The sequence below is a fragment of the Glycine max genome, chromosome 15, assembly GCF_000004515.6.
Source record: "Glycine max cultivar Williams 82 chromosome 15, Glycine_max_v4.0, whole genome shotgun sequence".
In the NCBI taxonomy this organism is placed as follows: domain Eukaryota; kingdom Viridiplantae; phylum Streptophyta; class Magnoliopsida; order Fabales; family Fabaceae; genus Glycine; species Glycine max.
The window spans coordinates 2,917,830-2,941,052 of record NC_038251.2 but is presented as its reverse complement, the minus strand read 5'-3'; the positions used below and the strand labels follow the sequence as shown (position 1 = coordinate 2,941,052).

At 31.0% G+C, this 23,223-nt stretch overlaps 2 protein-coding genes across 6 annotated transcripts; both read left to right on the top strand.

Annotated features, from left to right (window-relative positions):
- Positions 1-2,197: 2,197 nt before the first annotated feature.
- On the top strand, positions 2,198-8,171 carry LOC100780881 (telomere repeat-binding protein 2). 4 transcript variants are annotated; one of them, XM_014768334.2, is made up of 10 exons: positions 2,198-2,544; positions 3,745-3,942; positions 4,045-4,963; positions 5,068-5,286; positions 5,392-5,445; positions 5,543-5,622; positions 5,801-6,045; positions 6,409-6,735; positions 6,960-7,023; positions 7,655-8,171. In XM_014768334.2, the coding sequence occupies exons 2-10, from the start codon at positions 3,862-3,864 to the stop codon at positions 7,751-7,753; spliced, it is 2,088 nt and encodes a 695-aa protein (XP_014623820.1). In that variant the 5' UTR covers positions 2,198-2,544; positions 3,745-3,861; the 3' UTR covers positions 7,754-8,171. The 4 variants fall into 4 exon arrangements, with proteins under 4 accessions (XP_014623820.1, XP_040865780.1, XP_006597267.1 ...); XM_041009846.1 differs by having other exon boundaries at positions 2,200-2,544; positions 5,068-5,274; positions 7,655-8,153; XM_006597204.3 differs by having other exon boundaries at positions 2,204-2,544; positions 7,660-8,171.
- A 3,992-nt stretch (positions 8,172-12,163) lies between these two features.
- Positions 12,164-14,524, top strand: LOC100780343 (scarecrow-like protein 14). Of its 2 annotated transcripts, XM_041009848.1 has the most exons (3): positions 12,223-12,295; positions 12,380-12,879; positions 12,987-14,524. In XM_041009848.1, exon 3 carries the CDS (start codon positions 12,987-12,989, stop codon positions 14,379-14,381), a length of 1,395 nt encoding a protein of 464 aa, XP_040865782.1. In that variant the 5' UTR covers positions 12,223-12,295; positions 12,380-12,879; the 3' UTR covers positions 14,382-14,524. The 2 variants fall into 2 exon arrangements, with proteins under 2 accessions (XP_040865781.1, XP_040865782.1); XM_041009847.1 differs by having other exon boundaries at positions 12,164-12,295; positions 12,380-14,524.
- The last annotated feature ends 8,699 nt before the right edge of the window (positions 14,525-23,223 follow it).

The window sequence follows — 23,223 nt, the reverse complement described above, 5'->3', positions numbered from 1 at the left end:
ATAATTACAGTTGATAATTAAAAAAATAGATAGAATATTAACAAAAATTTCAAAACAAATCATCGATTTGGAGAAAGATTAATGTTGTTGTGTAAAAATAACATTGATTTTTGAAAAATCTAATGTTGCTTATCTAAAAAATATCAATTATTTTTAAAAGTCAATGTTGTGTTTTACTGATAACATCAATTTTAAAAAAATATATATGTTGGTGAGCATAAAACAATATTAATTTTTCAAAAAATATGATGTTGCATAATTTAATTTAATATCGGGTTTTCAAAAATTGATATTAATGTTAGTAATTTCAACATCAATTAACAATTGATGTTGAAAAACCTTAATAACCGATGTTAAAAGTCTATTTTTTAGTTGTGTAACAATGTTTAATTTAATTTTTTAAACTCCCCGTCTAAAATAGAAACTGGATTAAATATAATCTGAAAAAAAACCCTTCAAAATTAAGAAGCTTAATTCTTATATAAAGAAAAGTAAATTTAAAAGGAAAAAAATTGAAATAACATAAAAAAATTACATATCTTAACATCTCTTTCCCTTTCCTCTCTTCAACAAATGACACTGATGAATTAAAATGTAAAAATAATGAAATGGAATTCTTTTGAATTTCTAAATATTTTTAAAATGTGAAAATAGTTGAAATATTTTTTTAAAAACCTTTCTTTTTAATTTTAATTATAATATACTTTTTTTAAGTAAAAAAAAAAAGTCAAACATAACTATATAAATGTAAGTATCTATAAGGGTTGTGTGCATGTGACCACCAGCACCTAATATTTGCACCATAATTATAAGAATTTATTTTTTATGCATCATAAAAAATTTCTAATGTATAAAAATATTTACTCAATTAATCAATAAAAACTGTGTTAGACATAGCTTTTAAAATCGCTATGGTTAAAATCAACTCATTTATTATATATAAAATTTCGTGATTAAATGACATATGCTATTTACTAATTATAATACGGATAAAATTATAATTTTCACCTTCTAATTATAAATTTAATATAACTTTCAGTTGCATTTCTTTACCTTATTACTTAAAAGTTCAAGTATTTTTCATGTCAACAATTCCCTTCAACTTTTTATCAACTCACAGTAGTTGTTTATATAAGTTATTTTTTCTTTACGCTATTTTATTTCCTAATTTAACAAAAATTCCTTAAATGACATCATTTTGGAAGTTCTTTTTACTGATTCTACACTTTCTTTATATTTCAGTATCAAACTATCATCTAAATCTTTCAAATGGACAATACTAAAAACTTCCATACTTACTTACAAATTGTTGCTATTTAGCCACATATCCTTATTCTCCACTTTAAGCATCTAATAATCACCGTAAAACTATCATCAAATGTCGTACCATTGTCTCTATGCCACCGATAATCATTTTCATTGGAATTAAATTAGGGAAAATTTTGACTAAGAAATAATAAAACAATTAAATAAAAAATAGAGAATTAAATAAAACATGTTAAATTTAGAAAATTAATTAAATAAAAATCTAAAATTTCAAATACAAACCCAAATTAAATTTATAAAATAAAAATCATAATCATAATAAATAATACATGTACTAATTATATGTAAGATTTTTACAATATTATGAAATCACAAACTATCATACACAATAATTTAATAGATTTTTATAATAATTACTTAATAAAAAATTAGTTTTAATTAGTTCACATTGTAAAAACTAACAAAAACTTTTACAATGTATGCATGTTAAAATCAATTATAATTTTACCTATAATATAACCTTATTTAAAAAATACTAGTCTAATCACTTTCTTTGGACGATCCCCACCCACCATATGCAATATTTTTTTAAAAAAAGTTTTATTGTGCATGATCATTGATTCATTGATCAAGACGTAATGAAGTGACAAACACAAATGAAATTCAAATTAAATGAATACTCTTTCAAACTCTTGATTAATTATAGCGGGAGGGAGTAAAAGATGAAAATGTAAGGAGCGAGCGTCTTTCGCGATCGTGCGGACCAGAAGCAACCACAGGATCCAAACGTGTGCCACGTGTCGAAATCTGGTGGCGCATTAACCCATCCAATTGCGTGGAACCGGTCTTTAGGTGCCTTATGATCCACCTACTATATCCGGTGCCCTTCCCTGCAATCACCGATAGCTCCGGTGACACTGGCACACGGTCAATGTTATAAACTCTTGGGGTTTAAGCCATATCTTTGGTGGTTTTCACAGGGTTTTACTTTTAGCGATTCACAACACATTATCATAATCCGTTTGAGATTCACAATTCAGATTTTAGATTTCAGATTTCAGATTCAGAATGAGAGAATAACACAATTTCCAAAATGGGCACCCTCTCAAACCAACATTTCCTGCATAATTGAGATTTTTTTTTCTTCTCTGGGGTGGAATCATTTTTGCTCTGAATTCTCTCTCACAAATTCCCCATCTCGAAATTCCGAAAATTTGCCGAAATTTCCATTCTCTGGGAGTAAAAGTTTCGTCTTTGAACGAGAATCCGTGCCAAGAGGTGATAGTTGTTGAGCTTTTATGGCTCGTGTCTCGAAAATATGCAAGTTTTTTTTTTTCCCTTTCGAACTATATTGAGTTTATCCCTGGGGTTTGACACTTTGACGTACGATTTTGGTGATTCCGGAAGATAAAGTTGGAAATTTGACGTATGAAATTATGTGGGGACTGTGTTGTGGTTCTGAGACACGAATTTTCAGTTCCTAACGACCAGAGTTTCCTCTGATATTTCCTCTATTCATGACTTGTTTTTATGTCGTGTTTCCCTTTCATTAATTCGAGCTTGTGATGATTTGATCTCTTTTTGAGCTGCACGTGATGGATTTTGGTTGTTGAATTGGTTGTTTTCTGACGTCGATCTTCTTCCGTGATTTTAGATCTCCTTTGATCTGAATTTAGTTTAGTTCTCTTCTCGTGAACATGTCTGGAATCTAGCCTCGTTTTGGAATCCCTTTCTTTGTGTGTGCTCTCGTCTAACTTCTATGTCTCAATTTTTTTTTCTACCTTTGCTTTTTCATTTCACGTTCGGACTTTCCAAAAATTGATGCTTTGTGGGATTTATTTTTGCAAGTTGTATCTTACTCCCAGCTTACTGATTGTATCTTCATCTGAATCTATTTTTATTGTTTACTTCTCTGTGCAAAGGTATTGGTTTTTTTAGTTTTAGGCACCTATTTTCCCATTTGGTAAAATGATTATATATATATAACTAATCAATGGCCTTTATCGTCAAGATACTAAGATACAGAAGATTGAATTTACAAGTTGGAAAATACACTTTTTTTCTTCTAAAATATTGATAGGTTCCCGGCTTCCATTGGTTTGATATAATTATTAAAAACTTTGGGATGGAAAGATGTATGTAAGTCTTTTTTTCAAAAAAAATTACGGTGATATTTGCTTTCAGTGTAGCAATGTCTGAATTTAGTCCCTGTTTCAAACACATGACAATAGAGACATCAGACTCTGTTGAGCCTTTATTTAAGCAAATCTTATTTTCCATCTAGTTATTGTGATGCCCCTACTAGATAACCTCACGCCCAAGCATGGCTGTAGAGGAAGATTGGATTAGTAGAATTTATTGTCTCTATCAGGCAATATGCTTTGTCATTCACAACTTTAGTAGCTTAAAACATTTGTTTATATAAGTTCAATTTAATGTATTTGAACCATCACTAATGAGCATTTACTTTACTGCCAGGCTTTCCAATTGAGACCAGTGGGGTAAAAAACATCCAGAATTCAAGTTTATTTATGATTATTGGATTGCTGATGTTCCATGTTTGATCAATCCTTATATTGGCATGGTTCCTGAGATATGGTGTTGCAGAAGAGGTTAGACTATAGCTTTTATGGCTATCATGTGCCAACCAAGCGCCGAGCTACTCGATCAGCTAAGGTAAATAAGTTTACTTCTCATTTGGGGCTAATTAATAGTATTATCTATTTAGTTACTTGAGTATTAAACCAATCCTTGTATTATTTTTTTAATATTTCCTAGAGGAGGGCTACATTTCAAAGAAGGTTGGAAGACAATCAAATGTGTGCATTTGACTTATTGGCCACCATAGCTGACAATTTGTTGCAAGAGAAACAGAATCCAACCATATCCAGTGATAGATCATCGGAAAAGGATAGGGATGGATTTTCTAAAGTGGAATGCCAGGATGCAAATAAACCATTCAAAACTGAGCTTTCTGATGAAGCAAGTTGTGACAGAAAATGTCAGCATGAATTTGTTAGAGAAGGATGCCCAGATGCAAATAAACCATTCAAAGCTGAGCTTTCAGATGAAGGAAGTAGTGACAGAAAGTGTTTCTCTAATATTTCTTCACAATTATACAATCAAAATTGCTGTTTGAAGGAACTCCTGCAACATGAAATTGATGGTCATTCATGCATTGCTTCTATAGTAACAAGTTCCAGTTGCTCAGAGAAGATTGTTGCTGAGAGACTGGTGGATGGAAAAGGCCACAATGGAGTGGAAAATTTAGCGAGCAAAGTTGAATTAGGTTCCTCTGGATGTCTAGAGAGTAGTGGTTGCAAGTTAGATGGTGATGTTAGTAAAGTAAAAGATGGTAAGGTTGGGAAGGTTCCAATTGATACTGGGACTGGGATGTGCTGTTTTGAGGATCCCTTGGATGAAAAACCTCCTGCACTGATCAGTTCATGTGGCAATGCCAAGATGTCTGGGTATGATGACAGCAAGCCTCAGAGCTCATTGTCCAAAGGTTGTGACAATGTACTAGTAGATAGTAGAGATGATGACGAAAACTTTTCTGGGTATGCTCACCCTAGTACCAAAATAAATTCCTTTAAGCAAATTACTTGTATAGATGATAGAAAAATAAAGAAAACATTGGATTCTAAATATCATAAAGTTTCTCAAGAATCCAAGCACGATATACTATCTAACAGTGGTGAGTTCAGGCTTATCATATGAAATTACTGGCTTTCTTGTTTCTTCACTTATTATGCTTCTTTGCTTGTTCACTAATCTGTTTGTCAATTGAAAACATGTTAGTTTTGGATGGAAATTTGAAGTCAGTTTACAGCAGTAGGAAGAACTATTATAAAAGCCAAAGATCTCAAATGTGTATTCCTTTCAAAAAGAGGAAGCTTTTTAACTGCAGCAGCTCTGATACAAATTCTAACGGATATATCAGAAGTGATGACACTTGTTATTCACCCAAGAATGACACGAACCAAAGTGTTTCTTGTTCATCTTCTGGTATGAGCAAAGGTTTTACTCTAAATGACTTCCTTCTATTCAAATTGATTTTATTGACCACCTGATTGAATGGTTTCAGGAACCAGTTGCTAAATAAATTTAAAATCTTTGATGCAGATCATGGAACATCATCCTTGGGACACTCTGCATTACGATCTAGAGATTCTCATGGTATGGGAAGATTGAGGGAGTGATTCTTTATGTACTCTTTGATTTGACTGATGTCTTCAAAGGGGTTCTTACATGAAGATGTCTTTCTTTTAACCAGTGAAGCTTAGGATCAAATCATTCAGAGTGCCTGAGCTTTTTATCGAGATTCCAGAAACTGCAACCGTCGGGTCCCTGAAGGTATGATAAAATCCTATTCTGCCATACACACAAAAATCCTCTACCATATTCAGATGTTAATGATGAGTGGCATCTGCTTCTGTATGTGTGTTCTTGGCATGCTGCATCATTTGGTGTGATCATTATTGCATTTTTCACATAAGTTGGGCTGCAGCTCTTACAACAATTTGCTCTGCAGAGGACAGTGATGGAGGCAGTGACTGCTGTACTTGGAGGTGGATTGCGCGTGGGTGTGATTCTCCATGGAAAGAAGGTTAGAGATGACAGTAAAACTCTACTTCAGACTGGAATTTCTCATGATAACCACCTGGATGCTTTGGGCTTTGCCTTGGAGCCTAATTGTTCACAAAACCGATCATCTGCATGTGCTACAACAGATTCTCTCTGCGTTCCTGGTGCAGATATGCATCAGCCTTTAATAGGGTAATGCTTGACTTCCAATTGAGTGCGTTAATGCATTACTTGGATTTCACTGCCTCTGCCTTTTTGTTGACATTTCCTTTTTCCTTGGAGATGTTTTGTTTTTATGGAAATGTTGCAAATATTAATTTCCTCACATTAACTCCATCCGTTAATAAACGACTTTCCTTTCTCTCTCTCTCTGTCCCTCCTTGTTTCTTCATCAAAACTGATGGCCCACTTCACTTTATATGAATTATGTGAGTGAGTTGCAGAATATATAAATCTAACTTAGTAACTCATTTAGTCATTTTCATACTGCATTAAATGCCTTTTTTCTATAATTGGCATTCCAGTTTTTATCTAAAAAAGATCATTGATATTCAGGTATCCTTCAAGTCGTGCTGCAATTCATCAGAGGATTCAGGGCTTTTCTAACATGTTAGCTGAGCATCAAGCAACCGGTTTAGGTAACCTTGTTGAAAGTGATCATGACTCAGCACCTTCTCCAATCAACACATCAGGTGAAAAAAATTTGACAGATTCAAAAGAACTTATTACTGTTCCTGAAATGGGTATGGAGGCACTAGCTGTACTACCTGTGCATCAGAAGTCAAAGCGAACTGAGATCGCACCACGCCGAATTCGTAGGCCCTTTTCTGTTGCTGAAGTGGAAGCATTGGTTCAAGCAGTTGAGAAACTTGGAACTGGAAGGTAAGATTTACTTTTTGCCTTTGTTTGACCCAACTTAACGACTTAGAGTCATTGTATTGAGTCAGTTGCGTGCATGGCTCCAAAAGTACGTGTGTAAGACCTTGTCCTTAGATTTTGGCTTTCCATCGTGTTTTTGCCTTACTTGAGTACCTGGGAGATTTATTTATTTTGCATTTCCTTTTGACAATCCCTTTATATGGTTTCCTTTTGGCTGTGGAAATCAGGTGGCGTGATGTTAAACTTCATGCTTTTGATAATGCAAAGCATCGGACATACGTCGATTTGAAGGTAAAAACCTTTTGTGACCCTTATACATAGGCATAGTATTGGATTTTATTCTTGCTCAAATGAATTGTTGAAGAGAAGAGGACGTGGCTGTCACACCTCACGTTGTTGAGTGGCACGCTTTCTTCTTCAATTCATCATCCATTAACTTCAATTTAAAACCAATTAGTAGTTGTTTCAAGACAATTGCTTGCATATTGGGTAAACTATTTATTGCTTCATTAACGATCTCTTGCTTTGGTTCCAATATTAACCAGCCAGTCACGACACCCAAAAATTTGATCTATGAAAATTTAATTATCATACTTTATATTTTTTTTTTCTTAACACTCCGGTTCATACGGGAAAATGAACTCTGATTAATTTGGAGTTCAGTCGAGAAGTAAGTAAAGTCTGACAAAGAATCATTTTCGTCAAGGATTGAATTCGAGCACTACCCGAAGGATTCAATTTTAATTTCAGCACACTAATCTATTGTATCCAATCACTTGATTTATCATACTTTACATATCTTGTTTTTTCAAAGTAAGATAGTGATGGGAACCAAAAGAAAAGAAAAAGGTCACTTTCATTAGTATGACCCCTAATTTAGTATAGAAAAAAGGTATGAGCATATGATTTGGGTATGGAATAGTGCAGGATAAATGGAAAACACTGGTGCACACAGCAAGAATATCACCTCAGCAAAGGAGGGGAGAGCCTGTTCCCCAAGAACTTTTGGACAGGGTCCTAACTGCCCACGCATATTGGTCCCAGCAGCAGACTAAGCAACAGCTCAAGCACCACTCTACAAAACCTTGCCTTCTCCTTTAATAAGGACTTGACACCACCACGTGCCTTTGTTAAAAGTGTCATTTATCATTTTTTCTTCTTCCTGTATTTATGACAAAGTGTGTTTATCACTTTGATTTTTAGTACAATGTCACACTTTATCTATCATGTAAAATTAGAACAAGGTGATGCCTATAGAGAATTTGCGTCATAGGTTTTCACTCCAAAGTCAAGGTTCGGTGTGTAACTGGAGTGGAGGGGCACGTGTTGATGATAGAAGTTTATCAGCAAATTGAATTATGGACCCACAGCAGCTAATAATGTTAATCAGTGTAGCTAGAGCTTATCCATGAATAAAAAAGAGCTAATATTATTCTAAATGAATAATAGTACACATAATACAAGTTATAACCACTATTTACATGGTTTACTTATATATATATATATTGAAACAAAACCAAATTATTACTTTTATTGAAAATTTTAGTGACTTTTCATTTTAAAAATTATATAATTAACTAATTATATGATTTTTGGCTATTAATTATTCTACCATGTTACACTAATCCATAAAGTAGTTGAGATATAAAAGATTTTTCGTTTTTTTTTTCTTAGCTCAGTTGCATTTTTAGTTCTTTTAATTTGGCCATGTCTCAATTTTTTTGACCAATTAAGCTCTTTATTTAAAAATCAAGTAAATTCGTCCTTCTATTAGTTTTTCTATATCTTCAAATTCTGATTTTATATAAAAATGTTTGGATTTCTTTTTTTTGGTGAATTTGATGTTTTAGTTGGTGAGTTTTGAGTAAGGAACATTTTAATTTGTAAAGATTTTGATTATAAAAAAAAATTCGGGGTTTAGAGAAGAAAATGAACACATCAAATTGATTTAATTTCAAAATAAAGTGTGTCGCATGGTCCCCTCCACCAAAATTAACATTGACGACAGCTCTTTGGGGAATCTGGGTTCTTCTGGCTATGCCGATATTCTGTGACAACCTTGGGCAGTAGTTGTTGGGTTTTGCTGGTTTTTAAAGCATTACCAACATTAACACGAAACTCCATGCAATTTATTATGGTTTAAGTTTGACTCGGGAAATGGGTTATAGGAGAGTGATTTTGTGAATTCAACTCTCTTTCAGCCCTACTGTTGCTATCTTCTAGAGTTCTAGTTCTGATTATCATCATCTTCATGGCACCATTATCAAGTGTAACAAATCCTTCACGGTGAAGCAGTGACAAATTATCTTCCTGTAGTGGTTCATCCTTTTCTTAGTTAAGAATTACACGGACTTCTTGCCTAGCTCAGATGAGGGATTTGCTTCTTGGTCATGCTCTTAGCATTTATTCTTTAAGATTGTATTTTTGTTTCTTCAGTTTTTTGTACTTCCCACTGATAAAAAATAAATAAATAGAAGAACTTAATTAATTGATTCAAACAAAAACCTAAGAAGACTAAAATTACACGTAGTCTAAATCACGGTGACAAAAAAAAAGAATTATTATACCTTTTGAATGATAAATAAAGAGATTTTAGTGTGTGGAAGTCGAGTTCAAAAATAATTAAAGTTTTGTTAGCAAGTCAGAGCATCATTTAGAATTGATTGATTTTATTTACCAAAATAACATAATATAAACAGGAGGGAATAATTTTTGTTTTAAATTAGTGATTAAAAAAAAGTAATTTTGATATAGTTTTGACCAAAATTTCGTTGAAATGAATAATTACAAAATATTAATTTATTCATTTTTTTTTATTTTAGTGTATACATTAACAAATAAGATAATTCAACAATTCTAATTGTTGATGATATAATTTATTGAAAACAACATAGATAAAAAAAAAATTGTTACAAAGAGTTTAGATCAGGGGAAGGGCAACAACCACCACCAACCTCATCGTGAATTTATAGTATAATTACATATCCATCTTCAACTTTATAAGAGCCAAAGATCAGCTAGGTAAGTAAACTGCTGTTGACACATAGAAAATGCAAATGATACATAAGTTACATGGCAATAAATTTTATTTATTAATATTTAATTGTTCTGAATGGACAAATGAAAGATAAATAAATAAAGAATCTCCATCTCACGCCATCACCAAATATATTTAACGTGAGTTCAACGTGAAAGCAAGATTATCTTTTTTGGGTCTAGTAACGAAGAGTTAACAAATAGCCTAAATCCCATTTGATGTACTCAAAGGCCCATAAGGGTGGACTGAACATTCAACTATATTTTGTAAGAGTAACTTCGAAAAAAAAAAGGCTGAAACTACATTGACTTCTCTATTCATTGTCCCTGATGCTGAATATAGAAGCCTCGATATGAATTGATCAAGTAATATTTACTTGATAAAAAAAAGTAATGAAAATGTGAAGAACAAATTTATTTGAGGATTTACTTGATTGAAACTAATTTGTAGTCACAAAAATACCTGGAGGAGGGTGTGAAAATTTCATGTAACCAGATGTAAGAGCATACTACAAAAGGAAAATATTTATTTCTTTTTAGCATTAAAAACAAAGGAGGACGAATGCTCCTTTTAAAGACCAGAATGAATGGAGGAGGGTTAATAAATAGAGAAATGAACATATACATGATTATTAAAGCTAAAGATTAACAAATATTATCCGCATTTTCACCAACGAATGATACATTGGGTTGTAACACTTGGATACTAATGCAACCCATACTACATAAGGAAAGGTGTTATCATAATATATTTCCTTTTTTGCGTGCCACAATGATGACAAACTTATCAACAAATGAAAATAAATACTCATTCAACGACCACCAACCACCAATAAATACTTAGGTACCATGGTACCCAGGGAGTGCTCCATCATATTTTCATATGCCAAACACGCAAGTTATTGGGTGGCTTGAAACTAATGCAAACAAAAGCTTTTAGGCTCTTTTTGGTTCTTTGTTCGTAATTACTAAACGGGAAGGGTATTAACATCTAGGGTAATGAACTTTGTTATGTGATCTACATAATTTTGTAAGCTTTTAAGGTACTACTGGTACCAACTCGTTGATAATGTATATTTTTTATGTGCAAAGTGTCAAGTGCAATTTTCTTATAAGCAGAGCAAATGTTTTATTGATAACAGGATAAAATTAAACCCACACAACTCGATCACAAACACACACAGCTTGAGAAAAATGAAGGACAAAATGAGAAAAAATCAAACCCAAAGTTATAAATCATTCTCCCTTGAAGCAGGAGCTACCCAGAGTAGCTTCACCACAAAATCGATTTTGTGTGACACAATTATGTTTACTGGAATATCCACACATGTTGGTCAATCATTTTTTCACGTTTGACAAGTGAAGATGCACATTTGAGGATGAAAAACGCATAACCAAACACGCTCTTATTTTATCATTAGTTTATAGACATCATTTGTTAAAGTTATGTTACAGAATTTATTTCACCTTACATGTTAATATTTTCTTACAATTTTGTTTAAACACCTATAAGTTATAAAAAATATAAAAAAATGTTTAATAATTAATATTGTTATTGATATTTTAATATTTAATTTTATAAGTATATATAAGATTTTATATTTAATAAGATAAGATGTATTGTTAGAGACAATACATGTTTTATTATTTAAATTGTTTTCCCATATTCCGTGAGGGATCCTCTCCTGCACACTCTCACCACGGATCTAGTCCAATTATAGACCCTTGGATTAAATCAAGGATTGAGATTAAAAAACTAATACTTGCACATTTTTATAAGAAAACTAGGAATTATATTTTCGATAGACTGTATTACGAATCAGTTTTTTTTTTTTCTTTTCTCTCAGTTTCTCTACAGCATATGCTTTGATGAACTGAACTCTGTTGAACTCCAAACTCCATACAAGTGCAAGTACAATTGGGTAATGTTGGAAGCAAACACGAGTTAGGAAATTATGATTCTCCAGAATCAATTTTAAGTTATTTTTCTGCAAAAATATTTCTTGTTGCGCTATAAAAACAAGCGAGAAAAAGAGTATATGTGTTGAGCTACCAAAGAAATAATAACCCTAAAGAAATTAGAGCAGGACTTAATTGAAAAAGAAATGAATTATTGATTATGTCATAAAAACAAGGGGATAAAAATCCAACTTTTTCCCGCGGTGGAAAAATTTTAATTACTTATTTTACATAAATTTTTAATTTTTAAGTAACGTATTAAGATATTTTACACAATTTTTATGAATCATAATTAATTTTGGCAGAATCATGTTTTTTAGGATATAAAAAAAGTCTCTCCTTAATCCTCTTGATTTCCTGGATTATTTTTTTTATAATAGACTTGCGGGTCCTTGTCTATAGCCTCTATAATTGTAACGGGTCGTTTTCAGCGAAGAGTGGGAGTGGGAGTGGGATACACATCAAAAGAGAGGAGTTTAATGGCACTTGTTTGGAAAATAATTTTCCAGATACACATTCCTTTCCTAACCACACAAGAACCTCCTACAGCTGCTGGCTGCTTCCTTTGGTACTCCTTAGTCAATTTTTTGTTTTCATTCATTTCTATGGCATACGTCAAGATCAAAACATTTAATTAACTTGCTCCTTGTAGATAGATGGATAGAAGAGCAGTCTCCAGCATCAATACTGATCAAGAGTGTCCTTTGGACGACACTGATTCCTCCTCCGCTCTCTTTAGCTACATAAAGCAAATGCTCATGGAAGACGACACCCAGGAGAGTTACAGTATTTTCCATGATTCCTTGGCCCTCCAACACACTGAGAGATCATTTTATCAAGTTATCACTCACAACTACCCTCCTTCATCTTCCTCCCCCCATCATCAGAGTCCTGAGCAAAGTCTCTCCGTTTCCTCAAGTGATTCTAGTAGTAGCTGCAGCACTAACAGTACTAGCAGCTCCGCCGACTCTCCCTTCAGAAGCCTTCCCCCTCTACTTCCACACTCTACTTTTCCTATTCCTCATAACTTTTTTTTCCACTCAAATTCAACCCAATCTTCAATCAGTACTACACTTGGATTCTTCGACAATCCCCTCGCTGAAATTTCTGATTCAGCATTTCTACAACAATTTGAGAGAGGTGTAGACCAAGGTACCCGTTTCCTTCCTCTACACACTACTCCATTCAATATTAATGTTGACCCGAACAACACAGCCTTTTCCTCTTCTTTCACAAAGACAAAAACTCCACCTCCGCAGATGCTAATTAAGACAGAAGCAGAAGGAGAGCCTTTTCTGGCAGGAAGGAAACAAAGGCAGCGGGAAGAGTATGAAGCAGATGGAAGAAGCAGGAAGCAATCGGCACCATACATGGATGACAGTGAGCTATCCGAATTGTTTGATAAAGTACTATTAGGCACTGGCTTAGGAAAAGGGGTACCTCCTGACACAACCCATGAAACAATATTAACGAACATGTTTGGTGGAGATGCTAGCAAAAGTGATGAGGAAGTTGTGGATCTTGGGACACTGTTGATGCTATGTGCACAGGCTGTTGCTTCCGGTAGTAGTCCTTCATTTGCTAAGCAGTTAGTGATGCAGATTAAGCAGCATTCTTCTCCAATAGGGGATGAGACTCAGAGGCTAGCACATTACTTTGGAAATGCCCTTGAAGCACGTTTGGATGGAACGGGTTACCAGTTTTATAGTGTTCTTCTATCCTCCAAAAGAACTTCTGCCAAAGACATGGTAAAAGCTTACCGTGTATATCTTTCAATATGCCCATTTGAAAAGCTAGCAGTCATTTTTGCCAACAATTCAATTTGCAACTTAAGTGAGGATGCAAAAACAATTCACATCATAGACTTTGGCATCCGCTATGGCTTCAAATGGCCTGCACTTATCAGCCGTCTATCAAGACGCCCTGGTGGGCCACCCAAACTTCGGATCACGGGGATAGATGTGCCACAACCTGGTTTAAGACCACAAGAGAGGGTGCTCGAAACAGGGCGCAGACTTGCAAATTATTGCAAGCGTTTCAATCTTCCATTTGAGTTCCATGCTATTGCACAGAGATGGGACACCATCAGAGTTGAGGACCTCAAGATAGAGACAGACGAATTTGTGGCTGTGAACTGCTTGTTTCAGTTTGAGCATCTACTTGACGAGACCGTGGTGTTGAATAATCCCAGGGATGCTGTTCTGAAGTTGATTAAGAAAGCTAATCCTGACATATTTGTGCATGGCATTGTCAATGGATCATATGATGTACCGTTCTTTGTTTCACGTTTCCGTGAGGCTCTCTATCATTACTCTGCATTGTTTAACATGCTTGACACCAACGTTGGTCGTGAAGACCCCATAAGGTTGATGTATGAGAAGGAGTTGTTTGGACGGGAGATAATGAACATCATAGCTTGTGAAGGTTGTGAGAGGGTTGAGAGGCCTCAGACATACAAGCAATGGCAGCTTCGGAACATGAGAAATGGGTTTAGGCCGCTTCCTCTGGATCAACGAATCATTGACAAATTAAAGGGTAGGTTGAGAGATGATGCGTACAACAATAATTTCTTGCTTGAGGTGGATGGCAACTGGGTGCTACAAGGTTGGAAGGGACGAATTCTATATGCTTCCTCTTGTTGGGTACCGGCATAGCATAGGCCTCCAACATTATTTATTCCAAATTACAAAAATCTTGTCCTACACACAACTATTAGTACGTCTCCTTCAATCTCACTAGCTCATGTTTGTTGTTTTATATGATAAGGAAAAACAAAAGTTATGTTAGTGTCTTTCAATGTGTAGTTTGTTCAGTACTTACATATCTAACAATTCAACATATTTAATTGACAGCCGTAAACTTAATGTCAGTACATTATTAACAGTTGACTAAATTAGACAAAAAAACAAATAATGAACTTATATATCTAAATTAGACACTACTTTTTCCTGGATGTGATTTTGACTAACATATCCTTAGCAGTGTTGGTTCTCCACATCCACGACATAGGCAACCGCTTGAAAAAGGAATATATGCAGAAGTAGACGTCAGAGCATTAAATCTTATCTTTGATTTAACTGATGTTAAAGAATCAGTCATTCTGTCTAGAGAAAAAAGCTCAACCTTTCAATCTACGAAGATGGAAATGCTTAGCTTCATTCCTTTTTTATCTAAGAAAATGAAAAATACAGTACAATGTTGAACCTAAACTAAGGATTTCATGAAATCACTGTTAACCATGATGAATAAGTTAATGATTTTAGTCTAGTCTATAGTTAAAAAAAAAAGAAGATTAAATGACAAAAAATATTGAAGGGAATGAATTCTAAAAGTGATATTAGAAGGGATAAACTATAATTTGATTATCATAGTACACGTTCATGTAAGTTTTCTCTATTTTTTGGTCAAGAAAAACTGAAAGAGGGTCCAACGGCCAAAACAACTAACGCCTAAAAACAGTTCTAGCATCATCCTCTATGGTCTTCATGCGCTGATCTAAAGATAAGCCAAACTTGGCAAGTGAATTAATTAGCTAACACCTCTTCAAACATGGGAGTATGGGACCACAAAACAACAGAAGCTCTACTAGCATCAAGATTAAGTATGACACGAACAAGTTGGAAACATTGGTGTAAATGCAGACAGCCGACATACAGTATTTATGAGATGAATTGCCACTTGAGAATCACTCTCCACCTCAAGATTTTGGAACCCTCTTGATAAAGCTAACTCCACTATCAAATAGATTGCCCAGAATTCTGCTATGAGTTATGAACACGGAGCATTCTCACAATTGAGCAGAGAAGTTGTTATGATCCTAGAGTTCGAGGCCTAGGATTCCTCCAGAAAGAGAGATTAAGGAGAGGAAATTTCTGATTATCATTGCTTCCCCGTTAGAATTACATTGCTTCCATATTTATAGATGTTCTGCTACAATTCTAGAAGATAAAATTCTAACAGATTTTGGCATTGTATGCCTTGGAGGAAATTCAACTTGCACTGCTAACGGGGGACAACCCATAACGGCCAGGAATCTCTATCAGATTCTAATTCTAGAATGTTGCTGCACCACTGCCAGCTCAGCTTCACCGTGCCACATAATCCTCAAGGTATCGAGGCCTATAAATTTTCCTTTTTTGTCCTTTTTTCTTCTCCTTCGTTTGGTTCTGCATTTTGCTCTGTTTCTTCTTCTTCATTTACTTCTGCATTTTGTTCTGTGCTCTGGTCCCTGTACATAACAGAAGGCAGAAATAAATTGCCCATTACTATCCCTGATGATAACACCAGCTGACGCTATATTTTGCTGATAGGAACATGCTCCATCAGAATTCACTTCAGCAAAAATTGCCTTGGGGGGGAGACCAGACCACATATTTGCTGATACCACATGCAACTTTTCCCTTTAATCAAGTGCTTACAATTCTTCCTACCTATTACATATATGATATATAGTATTAAACCTAAATACTATCTTTTATGCAAGTGAGCTATGAAGTATAAGAAGGAACCGATTCCAATGACATCTTCTAGCTAGAAACCGATTCCAAATAGAAACTGTTCGGGATAATATCTATATTGCAAATGCTTTTAGAGTGTGTTTCTAAACTTTCTCAAGTTTAAAATTAATCCTCGTTTCTTAAACAAAATCCTGAAGCAAATGAACTGAAATTCCTGGTAAATCAGTTTGGAGAATATACAGATCCATGTTGATAAGTGAGAGTCCTAACTTGATGGAAATATAAAATAAGCTCCAATCAGCATAGGTGGCTGGATAAATAAGCTTCCCACGACCTTAGAGTCAATCCCCAGGTGCGCCTAATCCAAATGTCATTTCTTCACTGAATGTTTTCCTACTTAGTAATTTATTGCCAGGAAATTGCATTAACTCCACAATTAATCACTCCATACGCCAAGCAAATCCAACCCCATTATATAAAGGTAAATGCTAACCAATATACTTGGGACATTAGAAAAGTACTGATTAAAAAATTAATTTTTTTTATTAAAATGCACAAAATTATGTTACTTAAGACTTTCTTTATATTATCTTATGATTTTTATAATAAATAATTTTTTCTTATAATTTCTTAATCAATATTATAAGAAAAGTAATTAAGAAGACCCTTGTATAGCTTGTGCACTTAATTCAAATACCCGAGCATAACATGTGTAGGTGTGTGCATGAATGTGTTTTGCATCCCGCATCAATGTGACGCATTTGTCTTTGAAAACTCTCCGAAATTTCAAACATCAGATTCAGGACGAGGACATATAGAAAATTACATGTCTGTTCTGATTTGAAATGAAGACTGACTTGTTTGCTTGTCAGGGTTTACCGTTTGTTTTCGTACGGATTAAGAAAGTTTGAAGGCTTGGCAACCAAGTAATACGAACAATCCGGTAGCCTGTACAACTGTTCGATCAACTCTTTATAGTTTATCCTACACATGTTTACTTGAAATTAATATGAGTTTATTAGCGAAGAATGTTGACTATGAGATTTCAATATTTATTTTCATATATTATGTCACTGTATATTTTGCGCACGTCTCTGTTTTTGTGGAACCAGGTGCTGCTTTCACTGTTTTAAAACCCTGTAATTAAAATGCCTTTTTCAGAAACTTTTAAAATAGTTAATTATATTGAGATATATCGCTTTCTTTTTCCCAATTAAATATTACACTCACATTTTTAAGGACCAAAGTAACTTGTAAAACACATATCAGGACTTGGATTCCTTTCCGATATTGATAATGACATATACTTCATAAGACACGTTATATGACCCGATTAGGGTACATTCGGTATAAGCATAATGAAAATTATCATCCTTCCGTATGAGGATAAATGGAATATAGCCACATTTGATTGATACAAACATTCAGGTGGGACTGAATATAGGAGTATAATACAGTACTGTATATTCCATTAACAGCTTTAGTTTAGACAGGGATCTTATTAAAGGCTCACAACATGTTCCTCCAAATTATATTATGACTACCCTTTAGTAGAATATATTACTGTAAGAAAGGAATCATTCAATCATAGGAAAAATACTTCGCTTTGAAAATAAATATAATACCACTAATATTATATATATGTATATATTTATAGGAATTGAACTTAAGAAATAAAGAATTTATAAAACTCGCATACGTACGTTACTCAACGAATAGAACTACCGTGCACCATGCCTATAACAGTATAACTACATTTTTTAATTTAGGATGTTTTTGGTGCTAAGGTCACTCTATCCAAACATTAATTTTAAAACTCTTAACACTGTATTTAATTTTGTAGAGAAAAGAATAAAAAAAAATCAATCTTTTGGTTGCAATTTAGAAAAGGCAAAGAAAGAAAAGAAGTCACGATAACCAACTTAAAAAACTTTTATTTCACCCCAACAAGGAAAACTAAAGAGAAAATAATTTTTTATTAAAATTTATAAAATTTCTTAATTGTTACTTTTCTTTTATATTAACACTAGTTATTTGTAAAATGGATTTATAATTATTTTTTATCTAAATAAATAAGTATAGAAAAAAATATTTTTTACTTTTCTCTATTTTCAAACTAACCAAAATAATATGTAAAATTTATTCATTTTCTCTTTATTTTCTCCCTTTCCAACTTTTATCTTTCCTTTCCTTTCTTTTCTTTTTTTTTTTCCTTTTTATATTCAAACGGTGTGTAGGAAAATGTTTCCATTTACACTTGTGTTTATAAAAATATTTGACCATTCTTTTAAATATGATTAAATCTGGATGAAAAAAGTGTTAGTGCAAATGAAACTAGGTAAAATCTTTTAAATAACACATTGAGTTAAGTAATTTTCTCTATTTACAATCAAACCAAATAATTTGTAAAATTTATTCATTTTCTCTATTTTTAGTTTATATCATTCCTTTTCTTTTCTTTTGTTTATATTTTTATATTCAAACAACGTGTAAGAAAATGTTTCCATATACACTCATGTTTAGAAGAATATTTGACCATTGTATTAAATGTGATCAAACGTGGATGAAAAAAGTGTTGGTAGGAGTAAAATTAATTTGAATATTTTAAATAAGGTATCAACTATTAATTTGAATATTTTAAATAAGATATCAACTTCAATTATCCTAATCAAGATAGTTAGTAAATGACTAAGTTCTTTAAGCATGATGACAGAGGTTTGTTTGATTTCCTAATTGTAAGTATGAAAAAAAACTCTATTAGGAGAGTTAAAACTCACTTTATTGATATCTACATCTAGAAAGTTAACCCTATGACATTTGACTATAAAGATATCTTCCTTCCAAAAAATAAATAATTATTATAAATGAAAAAATGAAACCTCATTAAAATGACCTCTCATATTTTCTAACAAAAATTATTTATCAACATAACTTATGCATACTTCATATTTATAACATGACAAAATAAATTATTAGATGTGATTTTAATAAAAAGTAATTGATGTTTTAACTACTTATTTTTATTCTAAAAGTAAAATCATTGATGTTTTTTTTAAACTATTGATATTTTACAAATTTTTAAAATTTAATTAATTACTTTCTTTAACATATATACTAAATGAGGGTATTTAGAAAAACTATGTAATTTATGGTTAGGATTAAACATTTCTTAAAATGTGTACATCAATATTAAACATTAATAGTTGTGGTCCGTAGGGAGTAACTTTTGTGTAATTTATTGAATTAAAAATCTATATTAATTTTATTATATTTTTTCTTTTTAACTGATTTTATAAATTAATCTATTTAATTTTAAATTAAATTTGTAAATCTTTTTCACCTGAAGACACACTTAAAAAAACATTTTAAAAGGTTTATTTAGTTTTATAAAAAATTGTGATCTTCACGTACTTTTTTAATTTATTTTAATATTTTAATAAATTCTATATAATAGTTTCTTAACTTATTTTAATAAAGTATACAATTAAATCTTTAAAATAAAAATTCATTAAATTAAATTAATTAGATAAATAAGTTGGTTGCGAAATTGCTATTTCATGTTATGTCCTGCGAACAGAAAGTTGACACTTGTCAGCTGACATTTTGATATAAGTTTTGTTCCCTTGTTTTAATTCCTTATGATTTAGATAGACCAAAGTCAAAGACAAAATAAGACGACTCCAAATTTATCGGTGGCAGAAGATGTCCGACGGATTTAATTTTGTCCTTTAAAAAAAAAAAATAAAAATAATAAGAGTTTATTAATAGTGATAGGATATTTACATTATCTTATTTATCAGTTATTATATATTATACAAATATTAATTTTTACAATAATGATTTTAAAAAATGTATTTATAATAATTTTTCATTAATATAATAAAAATATTCAAATTAACTATCTGCGAAAATTAAAATTAAAACATTTTTCCTTATCTTGTTACTCTTCCCATTTTATCGTATTTTTCCTTTTAGTTACTAAAACATTAATTAAAATATATAATCGCTTGTTACTTTTCGCAATTGTCGGTAGCCGGTGAAAGTAAACATATTTTACTCCATTAAATACAATTGTTTTATACTTTATTGTCGTTCAACATATAATATTTTAAAGGGATTGTCGGGATTTTAACTACTCATTCTTTTATAGTTTGATTTGTTGAACTAAATTTTATATATTAAAGAAATGTTAGAATATCATTTTAAAAAATGTAACAAGTGGACAAGAAGGAAACTGTACAGTTCTTAATTTTTTTTATAAAACTATTTAATTAAAGAGTTATTCGGATATATTAAGAAAAGTTAGTTGTATTATATTATGAGAAAAAAATTATGTCATGATAATGTAACATTCAATTCCAAAATAATTTTGTTAATTTTTATAATATTTTTTAAAAAAATTCTTGTATTAATAAAAAAGAAAAGACCTATTTTCTCATTGATTAAAAAAAAAGACTAGAAGACCAAAAAAACCTCTTTATCACCATATACAACATCATTATTAATCTCTTATGTTATATTATGGACTAAAATATTTTTTTCATCACTATAAATATTAAAAAATTTGAAATCTATTCTTACAAATTTTTTGATATATTTTTCAACCTTATAAAATTGAAATATGTTATTTTTTTACACTGACTCTAATTTTAACAAATTTGAATCTACATTTAAAAAAATTAAATTATAAATTAAAATATATTTTTCGTCCCTATAAATATCAAAATGTTCACAATGTTAAGTTTTGAGTTCTTTTTTCGTCCTCAAACAATTAAAATCTGTTACTTTTTTGTCCAAACATAAATTCGGATATTGAACTTAAATGTTCGGAATCTGTTGTTGTTAAATTTTGAGTCCTTTTTTCGTCCTCAAAAAATTAAAATCTATTACTTTTTTGTCCAAACATAAATTTGGGTATCTGAACTTATGTGTCACTATTTTATTGGTTGATCACTATGTGAATAAGTGGTTTTTAGGGTTGAAGAACATGTAAAAAATTGCTCACAAATTTGTAAATCTTTCTTTTTTAACCTCTTTCTTTATCTTCTCTGTCAATCATGCTAATCACGAAGAGAGGGGTGAATTAGGATACCTGAACTTACTTTCAAACTAAAAAATAACATTTTAATTTTTTGAGAAGGAAAAGAAGACTAAAAAATTTGTAAGGATGGATTTTGAACATTTTGATGTTTATAGAGGCGAAAAATATATTTTAATCTATAATTTAATTTTAACAAATTTCATATAAGCTCGGATACGTTCAAATTTGACTCAAAATAAAAAATAATACATTTCAATTTTTTTTTAAAAAAAACATACCAAAATTTTTTTAATAACATATTCTTTAAATTTTCTATATTTATATTTATAGGAAGGCAAAAATTTATTTTAGCCCATATCACATTTCCCGTACATATATTTGATTTGCAAATATTGAACTAAACCTATTTTTGTTTTAATCTTTTATAACCTCAATTTATTTGTTTTACAATCCATTATGATAGGATTCAACTTTTAAAATATGAGCACATTTTGAAAATTAAAAAACTATTAAAATATTTTTAAATTTACAAACGAAATTATTTTTACTTAAGAGCCATTCCTTTTTTTAAAAAAATTTAAGAACCATTCTTTGTTTAACCTTATATATGTAGAATTTTTTAAAAACATAGTAATTGAATCTGAATAGATTTAATTTCAAAATGAAATGAAACCAATTTTTCAATAACTAATTTCAATTCATTTAGTATCACAAAATTTGAAACCGATTCAATTTTATGAATAAAATCTATTTCACATAGCAAAGACGGGCTTGACTTTGAAGTAAGGTTTCTTGGCTAAAAAGTTACACAACAGTGATTTATTCCAGTTTAAAAATCTTTATTATGTTAATCTTCCAACAGTTTCAGCGAGAAGAAGATCAAGGATCTATTTAAATAAATAATTTAATTAAATATTTATTTAATATTTTTATACAAATATTTATATCATAGATAAAAACAAATTTATAAAAAATAAAATATAAAAAGGCTTCTTAATAAACTAAAATAATTATAAAATCATAGTAAATTTTTTTGATAAATATAAATAAACTGAGTCGTATTATTTATTCCATATAAATACTAATATTGTTCTCATGCTCAGAGTCTCATTTCCATTCCTTCGACGAAGATTCGCGTATAACAAAATGAACGTGAATGATAGTAATAAAATACTGATTAAATAATAATTTTTTTTCATGAATACGCAGAATGTCAATAAAATTATATTCCAAAGATTAAAATTAAAATTAAAATTTTTAAAAGTAAAAAAAGTGAGATAAATTTATTCATCCTTAACTTCTGTTTATTAATGAAAGAATTTATGTGATATTTTCATAAATGAATTTGCCATCCTCCTAAGCATTTATAGATAAAAATAATTATTTATCTAAAATATAATTTAATCTTTATCTTTATTTTTTTAATCATTACAAATATAACATGTATATATTTAAAAAAATAAAATAAATAAAGATAAGTTAAAATAATCATTAATTAATAAATATAATTAATCTTGAAATTCCTAATATGATAATATCTTATATAAAATATGAGATTTAAATAAAAATATATAACTAATACGTTAATTCTTATAAAGAAATATAATCCAATTTGATTTTATTACTTTCTATTATTGTTATAATAAAAATTTCAGAATAATAAATAAATTATATTTATTAATTAATATTATGTTTATAACAAAAAAAAGATAAAAATTAAATTATATTATGAATAAATAATTATTTTTAATTTTTGAATATATAAAATGTGAACAAATTTACCCATATTTTATATATTTAAAAATAAAAATGAATATTTAGGTGCGGAATAAGCCGAAGCTCTATCCCTATATAAGTCTCAACACAACACGACTAGACCAATTACTATGCGACCTTTTATCTCGTATCTCAGTTTCAATCCATTCTCTCTTCCCTTTCTTTCTCGACTTCCCTCAAACACTTTACTTGCAACGCTCAGTCCTAGTCAACACTTGGTTT

What these genes read in the sequence shown, in the direction of transcription:
- LOC100780881 (XM_006597204.3), top strand. Translation starts at nt 3,862, where the DNA reads ATGGTGTTGCAGAAGAGGTTAGACTATAGCTTTTATGGCTATCATGTG. An exon ending in CGATATACTATCTAACAGTG is followed by an intron (nt 4,964 to 5,067) that starts GTGAGTTCAGGC and finishes AAAACATGTTAG; the next exon opens with TTTTGGATGGAAATTTGAAG. An exon ending in ATCTTCTGGTATGAGCAAAG is followed by an intron (nt 5,287 to 5,391) that starts GTTTTACTCTAA and finishes TCTTTGATGCAG; the next exon opens with ATCATGGAACATCATCCTTG.
- LOC100780343 (XM_041009847.1), top strand. Translation starts at nt 12,384, where the DNA reads ATGGATAGAAGAGCAGTCTCCAGCATCAATACTGATCAAGAGTGTCCT.